The 12,257-nt window shown below is 47.2% G+C and overlaps 1 protein-coding gene across 3 annotated transcripts in view; it reads left to right on the forward strand.

The window, feature by feature from the left end:
• Positions 1 to 7,168, forward strand: part of gsdmeb (gasdermin Eb) — an 88,242-nt gene extending 81,074 nt beyond the window's left edge. For all 3 annotated transcript variants that reach the window (XM_072509465.1, XM_072509466.1, XM_072509464.1), the window contains one exon: positions 487 to 7,168. In XM_072509465.1, coding sequence (XP_072365566.1) covers positions 487 to 726 — 240 coding nt within the window. In that variant the 3' untranslated portion in view covers positions 727 to 7,168. The remainder of the gene's footprint in view (positions 1 to 486) is intronic.
• The last annotated feature ends 5,089 nt before the right edge of the window (positions 7,169 to 12,257 follow it).

Below are 12,257 nucleotides of genomic sequence, written 5' to 3' on the forward strand. Positions count from 1 at the left end.
CCCGGGAGTGGGGTTTATCGACCACATTGCACTATGGCGTGCTGCTTTCTGGGCTCATCGTGGCCGGTAGATCGCGCCCAATATCTCCTTTGTGACGGTGTCAGATTTTGTTTTCTAATGCCTCTGTGAATCACCCTACGATATTTTATTATATTAAAAGTGCTATATAAATATAAGTTGTTGAACCAATTAGAATTGTCTTGGAAGTGGTAATTTTTGGGCTAGCATCTTCTTCAGTGCTACAGCGCAATTGAAGTCTGCCCATTTTTATTGTCTGTAATTGCTTTTGAAGTTCCTTTTCATTAACTGACCATTTGCTCGTCAGAAATGCCTTCTCCAGGAAGTTTAAAGGATTGTAATTCTTGCATTATGCAAACTGCAATTATGTAGAGGATCAAGTTGTCTTTTCAGCATGTTGCTCTGTATAAGGGCACAGATATTGTATAAAATATACATCGCTCATTGTCAACTGTCTGCTCTTTACAGATCAATAACATCCCTGATGGCGGAATGCTTCCTGTTGATAATCCAGACTTGCACCTCTTAAAAGAAGAAGATCAATTTTACATAGCTCAGCGTCTATTTGCTTTGTCAAATGTTTGTCTTGAAAAGACAGAATCATCCATCAAAGTTCTGACTGATAAACAGCCTGGTATGCTGCCGGTGCGTCTCTGCATAATTCTGCAGGGATTTGCTACCCTAAGTGGGATCCAAAGAGGAGTATAAGAAATCCAAATCTGCAGGCTTAAATGTAGTTTAAAGGAAACTTGAGCCTCATTTATTGTTTTAAAATTTCAGTAATATTCAATACAGTTTATGCATTATAAAATAACTGGTATATGATTAATATTTCATGAAGGAGCTTGATGGAAAGTTCATAAGATTTGTGAATTTTAATCAATGTCAAAATGAGGTATATCTCATGTTCCATTAATTTATATAATATATCCTACCCTGCAGGAAATTACAACGGTATGAACTATATGGTATGAGGATTTGTAGATTAGCTCTGTAGAATTGTCCACTTGGAAAGATTGAAATGTATCTGTTAGTGAGAGACCACTATTACTAATTACCCTACCAGACAATTTGACATTTTGCGTTCAAATGGATTCAAACGTTCAGTGATCATTTGACATCAAAAAATGTAATTTAGAAACAACATTCAGATCATTTTGTCTGGCTCCGGAGTGGGGCTGTTTAATGCCTGGCAGTAGCATTAATCTGCCTGTGGGTGCAGCAGTTACTGGAGGTGTGGCCTTGTCACATCCCAGCATGCTAAGGAAGCAACGGGCAGGTCAAAATGATGGTGGAATAAAGTGGGAGGGGCCTTTCAGGGGCTGCCTGGGCTGGGTGGATGAGCAATAAATCTGAAATAATGAAATCTCATGCTCTGAAAGTCACACTCTGGAGGAAATGTTTATTCCCTGTGGGAGGGCGTATTTATGGTGCACCAATCTGATCTGCTTGGTGCAATGGCAAGTCCGAAAGAAAGCCAAGAGGATTTTCTAACCAGTGATTTAGACATGCAGGTGCCAGTTGGCTTGCAGCTGTTGATATAGTTGAAGACATGAGTTTATGCCTGGTTCATAACATAAGGCCATGTCTCTTAATTCTTGTGAACAAGACTGTGGTGATTCTGACAAGCTGAGCCCTGACAATTAGGATGCTGACACTGCAGACACCGAAGCAACTGTGATGATAGGTCTGTGCAATGTGCTCAGTACATCCCTGCAACATCAGGCTCCTTTTCATCCTGAGAATCATGGAGCTTGGAGTACGATGACCTGGAACAATCTGCCATGAATGCAGATTCAGTTTCAACTTTGCCAAGTTTACTGGTTGCCCAGGAGTTTGCCCATGGATGCAGAAAATGTAATGAAGAGCATTGATAACAATGATGATGACTCACAGCGCGAACCAGAAGCTGTGAGTGAAGGTGAGACTGACCCCAGAACTAGCCAGCATTTGTGGTACTCTACCAGTCTGCCTGTTCATTGTAATGAAGGTGCACTTAAAAAGGTAAGTTGGCTGGTCCTTGACTATATTACTCACATACACAATCATTATGTTGTGTGCCCCTTTTTTATGAATGAATTGCATTGACTCATGCCTTTACTTGTAGATTGATAGATTCTCTCTTGGCATTCGTGACACGGATAGATTCCTCTCCTCAATCGCCCACCAGGGAAACACTGCATACTTCATAGAGAAAAGATGAATACCACAGCTGAAATGCTTGGGGTCAAACCTTTATAGCTCACTTCCAAAGGAACTTGGAATAAATGATGCTGAAGAACATATTCTGTGTCCCCTAATTTTCTGGGAACAATACAAGACTGTTGTCATTCACTGACATGTATCATACAATTCAGTGGTCTTAAAATGACCCCATTGTAGGTTTGGAGTCACGCCGTGGTTTACATTGTCTGTAAATAAAACATTTTTCTAAATTGGAAAGCAACTTGCTTGAACTTCTGGTGCACAAGATTTCTTTCCCGAATAATGTCTATGCCCTTTGACAATTTTTCTGGCAGAAACATGGTAGCTCATGACAAGCACAGATTATCTTAATATATACATGTGTTCATATGCTGACTGTTAGCCAATTCTTTTATGATAGTCAACACTATAGACAAGTTTAATGGAATACAAGGCAACTTTTCTTTGCTGGAAGAAGCGCAGACTCTGGTAGATGAAAGTTCTCCAATCGCACAGTTGATGACGGTGTATATAAATTGTCCAAATTACAATCTTGGAATGTGCATTATTGACACGAGCCTTTGCGCTGAGGTGTGGTGTTTCTGAAGAATGTCTGGCTGATTAGGTACACCTGATTGAGTTAGTGTCCTTCCCCAAACTCTTTCAATATATCTCTGTAAACCTCTTCACTGAACTGAAATCTCTTCTTGTGTCATGCACACGGGTGACAGTAATGATATCAGTCAGTGAACCAGTGCTGGCTGTGGAAAGGAAAGGTGTGTGAAAGTGGTGAGCAGCTGCCATTTTTTTTGAAGACCCATTAGAAGAATAGCAGAGGAACCTATTCAAAAGACCTCATTTTCAACAGGATCTCCTTCTGCAGGTTCACTGCTAGGAAACAATTCTCCAGGACCATATGTGATGATACTCTACACCAGCAACATTTTCAGCCTGGAGGAACCTTATGCAACCAAAATCCCATTTCTTTCTTGTGATATGTTGATGGGACACAGGTGTTCAAGACTGGCGAAAGCAGTTTCTTTTTGACCCTGAGAATGTTGGGGCTTGCGGGAATCCAAAAAACCCAAGTAATATGCATTTGAAGCTGAACCAACTGGAAAGGCAGTGTAAGGAATAAAGGGTCCTTCATGGCTTTCAACTATGGAAAAATATAATTTAATACAAGGAACTGTTATTGACTACACGCACAGTACCTTTCTAGGAGTTGTCAAGCAGCTATGGGCTTTACTTTGAGTCAAGTCACCTGAACACATTTCAGCATTATTAAATATGTTGACATAGTTAATCAGAGGTTACTCATAATAAAGCCACCAAGCTTCAACTCTCACCTTCCAAGGTCTATTACACATTATTGGAAAATGAATGAATGCCTAGCATGGCTTTTATACTTCTCTGTTGCTGTCCTGTGTGGCATTCTACCAAATTATTTCTACCAACACCACCACCTTTTAATTGAAGCTGTTCAAATGCTATGCAAGGATCTGCAATTTTTAGAGCCTTGTACATGGATCGACACATGACGTAAATGTATTCCTTCATTATATGTTCCTTCATTATGTTGATATTCAGGCTTTGGGACCACTTTGGACCTACAGCTGCTTTTTTTTTGAAGGACTTAATGGTAAGAGACTGAAACTTGTCCATGATGTAAACAGACCTGTCGCACAGATAGCAGGTTGTTAGATCTATGCTTCCTAAATTTGGTATGAAATTGCCTCTTAATTCCAAGGTTGTTAGCGTCCTCAATTGTTTGCTAAATCGAGGAACCAAGAATCAAGTAGAACTGCCATTGAGGGTGGACATTTATGCAATAGGTGACATGACATCAGTCACTGGTAAGGAATAGTATCTGCTGTGGAAAATACAAGGTTGGCTCCTAAAGCCCGGCTCTCTCCTCCATGCCAAGATTTGTGGTTTGATTATGTGTGGTCTTCGCTATTCCACACTAAAAGAGTGGGATTTCATCAGGTTCTTTTTTTAGAAGATCGCAACTTTGAGTATAATTAATTTGAGATGTGGAAGCTGCTTATGGGTCAATGTCCATGAATATGTTGCAGTGATAAGAAGCTTAGCTATTGCATTGTGCACAGAAGTTAGACTTCAGATATGTTTACTGCAAAGGAAATCTGATCAGCCTGCAGCAATTTCTATAAGTTCCAATAAAAAGGTGTTGAGATGGATTCTCCGCACCCCGACGCCGAAATCACTGCCGGGGCAGAGAATCCATTTTCCCACAAGGAATCTGGACCGGCGCTGGTTCCCCAATTCTGCGGGCCCCGAAAGGTGGCGTACTCGGGGATCTACCTGAGGCCATTGCCAGAGGCCCGCTCTGCCATTCTCCGCCCCCGACAAGCCTGGTGTGGAATTAGTGTGGTGACTGTGTGGACCATAGAACATACAGTGCAGAAAGAGGCCATTCAGCCCATCGAGTCTGCACCCACCCACTTAAGCCCTCACTTCCACCCTATCCCCGTAACCCAATAACCCCTCCTAACCTTTTTTGGACACAGGGAAATTTAGCATGGCCAATCCACCTAACCTGCATGTCTGGACTGTGGGAGGAAACTGGAGCACCCGGAGGAAACCCACACAGACACTGGGAGAACGTGCAGACTCCGCACAGACAGTGACCACAGCGGGGAATCGATCCTGGGACCCTGGCGCTGTGAAGCCACAGTGCTAGCCACTTGTGCTACCATGCTGCTCTGTTCTCCCCGTTTGCAAGTTCTCCCCGTGTCTGCATGAGTTTCCTCCTGGTGCTCCAGTTTCCCACCACACTCCAAAGATGTGCAGGTTAGATGGATTGGCTATGCTAAATTGCTCTTTAGTGCCAAAGATTCGGTGGGGTGGCAGGGATAAGGCGGGGGAAATGGGCCAGGGTGGGGTGTTTTTTCAGACGGTCAGGAGGACTTAGTGGGCCAAAAGGTCTCCTTCAGCACTGTAGGTATTCTATGATTGGAAAGAGAGCACTGTCATCACCAAATTCTGCCCAACAGCTACTTTGAAGTGTTGTTGCCATGCAGATATTTGAAGTTATGAGTCCCAAGAAACAGGGTATGATAACTGCGAATGGACAGTTGGCGTCCTGTAATTCAACTTGTCAATTAGTTCAATGGAAGTCCTGATTTATTGTAAACCAATTTCTCTGTGCAAGTTGACCTTTGTGGAGCTTGGCCAAAATAGTATACTCCAGACAATGCTGAATTATGTAAGTTCATCTGGATATCAAACCTAAATTTAAGCATTGCTCTTATAACCAAACATCTGTGACAAAAAGAACTGAAAGCATGGGAATCTGTATTTGTAAATTCACTCCCAAATTTGTTCCCAGTCCATGGATAAGTTACATGTAGTCACATGTATATAGCACCTGGAAAAATGAAAAAGGAAATATGTTTTCACCCGCTCTGATTTGAACACTGACTCTATGACAAACAATCTACATACTGCATCAGCTGGATTTAGGTGGCACAATATTGTTGATGTGGAAACTTAGTCAAATTTTGTCACGATTGCTATAACAGAATTTGTTTATGTGGAAACTATGATTGCTTTTGATGTCAACTGAATGCTTCTGAGCACTGAAGGTAATTAAATGATCGCAAATGATATAGAAGGGCTATTTGATTTGATGTAAATTGATGACAATGATGGCAACCGATCACCACTTGCAATGTCAATAGGGGCTGTTTAGCACAGGGCTAAATCACTGGCTTTGAAAGCAGGCCAGCAGCACGGTTCAATCCCTGTAACAGCCTCCCCGAACAGGTGCCGGAATGTGGCGACTAGGGGCTTTTCACAGTAACTTCATCTGAAGCCTAATTGTGACAATAAGCGATTTTCATTTTTCATTTTCATTTCAAGTGATGGCCCTGAGCACAGATGAGCACAAATGAACAAATATTGAATGCTGCTTAACAAATTATGTCAATTTTCTGGTCGGCGTTTTACTTAGATAAAACAAATTTGTTAACTACTCATTCAGTTCTTAAAGTAAACCTGTAACATTGTGTAAAATAAAAATGGAAACATTGTGTTCTGAATGACTTCATCTGAATTGTACAGGAAACTAGGTGACTGTCTGTGATATTAAGCCCCCTATGCCATTTGCTCCAAGTTCAAAATCTGGAACACTAGTCATCTCATGTATTTCCAAGGAGGAAAGTTTAAACTAGAACTAAGATAATCGTCAATTTGAAAGTACCAATGGTTTATTATCTGAAAATTCCTTGCTTACATTAACCTAATACAAATCTGAATTTCTAACCAATTTTAAATAGCAAAGTACCATTCTATTAAGAGTAAATATGGGTTTCTAATAAAATTTGAAGCATTGAACAGCAGTTTTCTATCTCGACGTGACGATATTACAAAATAAAATTTTCAAGGTTTGAAAAGCTAACTAATTTGTATTAAACATTTATAAAGTCAGATTGCTTGTCAGTTTTAAATTGCACATTGTAATTTTAATCAGGTTAACATCAGACCGACCAAACAGTTTTGAGATCACTAACTTTGACATGTTTAAAATCTGGATCACTGTACTTTGTCCAATTAGTTTCCCGCCTAATCCCATGAATGTAAGTACCTATCACACATGAAACCTAGTTATAAGGACCGATCTTAATGTTTGCTGTAATTGTTTGGCATTCCCACGGAGTGGAAGTCCAAATTTTGTGGCAAGAAGTTAAAAACTGCTTTCCTTAGAACAGAATATTTTTCTTAAATAATCATTGTGCATTATACCATGACCTTGATTAATGTTGTCCCATGCCATTATTTAGGCTGATTTGTCATGTCACAATTGTGTGTTTTAGTAGTTTACATGAGGTAGTGAATTGCTCAGAAGCAGATATTTGATAGCTTCTTACATTTGTGCTTCATAAAATATCTGCATTGCTGCTGTTTGTTTCTTTTAATAAAAAATGTTGGGTGCTTATAAGAATATTGTTTCAAAATCTCAGATTATTTCAAACTTTGTCAAAATGTCCATCTGATTTCTATTGCACTAGCCGCCTCATACTCCCTGATTTGAAGAGCCTTTGGTGTGTTCCTCAACAATTTCACAATGGTCTGGACTTTCTCTAATTGTGCTAAACAAAGGCTGTGTTTATTTATGCCATGACGCTAGAGGGAGCACTTCCTGCACATCTGCAGATGTAGTTTCAATGTAAGTGACGCCACCGACATGTCACAACAGTTGCCTGCATTAAACTGAACCGAGGCAGAAAACACAACATTGTTCTCACTCCCTCCATTCCCCTGCTCTCTTTGCTGCTTCCCTCCACTCTCCACCAGCCCCTCAAAAATTCTGCTCACCACCTCACTCCTGCAGCCCCTCTCTGGTTGCACTCACTGTGTTCCCCTCGTTGCCTCCCCCGCCAGAGTGAGACCCAATTTCCTTTTCCTGCTTACCAGCAGGAGTTAGTGTATGGTAAAATTGTTACAGAACAGGAGGTTCGTTGGGTCTGCAGTTGGAGCAATTTACCTCGTGTCACTCCTCTGCATTCAGCCCATAATCCTGCAAATCCAATTGCCTCCTGAATGCCTCAATTGAATCTGCCTCAACCTTTTGTTCTCCAAGAAAAACAGTCGCAACTCCTCCAATCTATCCACATATGGGCGGGATTCTCCGACCCCCCCGCCGGGTCGGAGAATCGCCGGGGGCTGGCGTGAATCCCGCCCCGCCGGTTGCCGAATTCTCTGGCACCGGATATTCGGCGGGGTTGGGAATCGTGCAGCGCCGGTTGGCGGCCCCCCCCCCCCGGCGATTCTCCGGCCCAAGATGGGCTGAAGTCCCGCTGCTGGAATGCCTGTCCCGCCGGCGAGAATCAAACCACCTCTCTTACCGGCGGGACAAGGCGGCGCGGGCGGGCTCCGGGGTCCTAGGGTGGGCGCGGGGCGATCTGGCCCCGGGGGGTGCCCCCACGGTGGCCTGGCCCACGATCGGGGCCCACCGATCCGCGGGCGGGCCTGTGCCGTGGGGGCACTCTTTTCCTTCGCCATGGTCTCCACTATGACGGAGCCGGAAGAGACCCCCTCCACTGTGCATGCGCGGGGATGCCGTGAGCTTCCGCTGACGCTCCCGCGCATGCGCCGCACGGCAAAGTCATTTCCGCGCCAGCTGGCGGGGCACCAAAGGCCTTTCCCGCCAGCTGGCGGGGTGGAAATCAGTCCGGCGCGGGCCTAGCCCCTCAAGGTGAGGGCTCGGCCCCCCAAGATGCGGAGAATTCCGCACCTTTGGAGCGGCGCGATGCCGGACTGATACGTGCCGTTTTTGGCACCCGTCGGCGGACATCGCGCCGATTGCGGAGAATCCCGCCCATGAACTTCCTTATCTTTGGTACTATTCTTGTGAATCTTCCCCACACTCTCTCTAATTGCTTCGCAACTTTCCTAAGTGTGGTGCAATGTCCTGTTGAAGTGGAAACAGTGGTCTGTGTGAGCTTAATATCACTTTCTTGCTTTTATACTTGCTTTTAAGAAAGCTTAAGATGCTGTGTGCGTTATTATTAGCTGCTCTACCTGTCCTGCCACCTACAATGATTTATACACCCAGATGCCCTGACTCGTCCATCCACTTTAAAATTATACCCTTTATAATGTTTCTCCATGTTCTTCCTACCAAAATGATTCAATTAACACTTCTCTGCATTTAGTTTGATGTGCCATGATTCTGTCCATTTCACCAAACAGTCACGGCGGAATTCTCTGTTCCTGAGACTAAATGTTGACTCTCAGGCAAGGTTCGCGGAGTTTTACGACAGCAAAACTGGCACCACAACTGGACCATTTCAACCACCATCGAGGGACTAGCACCGGCACCACACAATCGATTTGAGTGAGAAACAGTGCGGGATTCGCAACTGACACTCGGGAGGCTGACAAGCTGCAGCCGCATGTAGACACTTCACTTCCCACACACACCATCCCAGCCAACAACATGGCAGCGAGGAGAGCAGCACTCTCGAGTTTGAGACCCTGCTGGACACCGTGGAGGATAGGCGAGCGACCCTGTACCCGGCCCAGGAAGGAGGCTACCAGCTGCCGCCCTTCGCCATGCCTGGACGCAGGTGGCAGAGGCTGCAAGTGCCATGTGCAACACTGTCTGGACCAGCCAGCAGTGATGGAATAAACTGCACAACCTCCTCAGTGCGGCCAGGGCGAGTAGGCAGCACTGTGCCCCTGGTACCAGCCCACATCCCATGCACCTGTAACCCCCCTCCCCCCACCCGGAGGGCATCCGAACCCTTGCCCTGCACCATATGCTGGCACCCATACTAGGTGCCCTGGCCACTGAAACCACCAACTACCCACAGCGTGGGTTGAATGCGTCGGACTGTCTAACTGTGCGTTTTCTGTTGTTGTCATTCCCCCCGCCCACCACCACCGGGAAAATGCCAATATAACCGCCGGGAGCAGTTCTATTGCTGGGGGGGGGGAACGGGGGGGGGGGGGGGGGGGGGGACTGCCGGACCTGCGGCCCCTCACCGCACCAGAGCAGAGTGCCCTGGACATGGTCGGCGGGCTCGAGAAATGGGAAGTTGCCGGGGAGGGGATTGGTGTCGGGCGAGGAAATGAGACCCTGCTGAGTTGCGGTTCCCGTGACTTGTGTGTCAACCACCACCACACCACCCTCACCCCCCAGCCTGCAGTTTAATCATGCGTTTGTCTTCTGTCTTGCAGGTTCTGCTGGTGTCCCCTGCCCACAGCCACAGGCAGAGCCCTGGGTCCCGAGCAGCGACAAGGACACTGACACGGATGTGAATCAAAGTCCCAAAACCCAGGACACCCCAGCGCTCAAGTCCGGGGGTAACAAATTTCCCATCACTGCTGTCTCCAACGCCATCCCAGAGACACTCGCCTTGGTTGGGCGCTTGAGTGAAGAGGCTCCGGGGATACTATCTGTGCGCAGCACACACGTGCTTCACTGCAGCAGATGAAGGTAGGAATTCCCGAGAGGGCGGACCGTCGGAGGGCAGGCCGCCCCCAGGGACTAGCTGCCGTCTAGACGAGTTTCGGGCTTCTGGAACAGACAGTCCCATTGATCGTGGATATGCAGTCGCAGAGCCAGGACTACATGAGGGCACCTGTGGGCACAGGATGTGGAGCTGACAATGCATGTCACCCAGGCCTACACTGCACGGCTGGCGTCCGCGGTGGGTGCCTTGGGGGTGAGGGCTTCGGCTATGGATCAGCTTGTCCAAGGCCTGGGGCAATCTGTGCAAGCAGTGGCCAAGGCCCAAGACAGGGCTGCCTTCTCACAGGTAGCCATATGCCGAAGCCACCTGGACATTGCAGTGGCGGTCCTGAGCGCGTTCCAGTCACAGCAGGCCATGGCTGAGAGCATCAACGGGATTGCCCAGCCGCTGGCTGTCATGGCGCAGACATAGAGGGAGGTGGCCCAGTCCCAGATTGCGATGGTGCAGTCACTGGCTGATGTGGCACGGACCCAGCAGGTGGTGGCACAGTCACAGCGTGATGTGGTGCAGTCCCAGGCGGAGGTAGCCAATTCCCTGTGCACCAAGGCCACGTGCATGCAGACTCTGAGCGAGATGGCACCGGGCCTCTAGGACTGGCAGGACCAGGTGGCCGGGATCCTTGGGATAACTCTGCTCATGCCCCCTCCCATGGAGTAGTCCGAGGACCATCCGGTACCCCCATGGAGGAGGAGCTGATAGGGCCCATGCCGGTGGCTCCTGCAGGGGAGGTGTGGAACACAGCAGCACCTCGGACTCCCCCCACCACCCTTGGCCCTGGCACATCTGGTGGGCAGAATAGGGTGACACCATGCCACCTAGGATGCATGAGCAGCAGCTGGGCCCATCCAGGCCCGGTCGCCCCAGAAGAGTCTGCCAAAGTGGCCCAGGTCCCAAGCCGCCTCCACTCCTGATGGACCATCAGGGGATCCACCGAGACGCAGCATTAGGACCGGTAAGGCCAAAACGGTAGACACCAGTAAAGTTGGCCTAGGTACAGGGCACAGTTTAGTGATAGGGCTAGGGCACGTATCTGTATATATGTTTTCACATAATACACCTGTGCACAATGTTACAGCCTGCCACAGTGCTCTGTCAGATGGGTGTGAGGGGTGGGCTGGCGACAGAGGGGATGGGGGGGGGGGATGGGCGAATGTTGGGGATGGGCTTGGCTCAGGGACCGCAGTTCAGCCAACGTTCACTGTGGGCTATATCATAGTTGGATGGTGTGCGACCTCAAACCAGCAGGTGGCAGTACAGACACAGTCGTAAGACCAAGGTCATGTGACCTGTGACTCCGATATAAAGGGAGACACATCTGGCCACCTGGAGAGGAAGATTGAGAGGGTAATAAAATGTACATGTGAATGGTAAGTACTAGGTGCAAGTTCCAGAGGAATAGTTAGCAGACTCCATGATAACGGGCTCTGTATCAGGTTGCTATCTTACCACACGAGACTCAATAAAAGCTTCTGGTTTGGACAAGTCGAAGTGTTTGTAGAGTTCCTTCGTGAAGTACAAAGGACCAAACACACCACTCACTGCTCCCCCATCCCCACCTCCGCCACCCCAGGGAATCGATGGGACTGTGTGACGGAATGGCCAATTCGCATGCAGGGATCACCCAGATGGACGATGGAAAGTGCTACCATGGGCAGGAATCAGATGTTGTCAAACGATGCGGAGCATCAGAGCTCATCGCAGAGCGGGTCGTCATCATCCTGGGTTTCCTCCGGGTGCTCCGGTTTCTCTCCCACAGTCCAAACATGTGCGGGTTAGGTGGATTGGCCATGATAAATTGCCCTTAGTGTCCAAAATTGCCCTTAGTGTTGGGTGGGGTTACTGGGTTATGGGGATAGGGTGGAGGTGCTGACCTTGGGTAGGGTGCTCTTTCCAAGAGCCGGTGCAAACTCGATGGGCCGAATGGCCTCCTTCTGCACTGTAAATTCTATGATAATCTATGATAATCCTCTATCCCCTGGACCAGACCCAGTGTAACTGCCAACCCAGGGCCCCCACCCCGTAGTGTGGCAGGTATGTATCACAAAGGTGTTG

This window comes from Scyliorhinus torazame, chromosome 6 (genome assembly GCF_047496885.1).
Source record: "Scyliorhinus torazame isolate Kashiwa2021f chromosome 6, sScyTor2.1, whole genome shotgun sequence".
Classification (NCBI taxonomy): domain Eukaryota; kingdom Metazoa; phylum Chordata; class Chondrichthyes; order Carcharhiniformes; family Scyliorhinidae; genus Scyliorhinus; species Scyliorhinus torazame.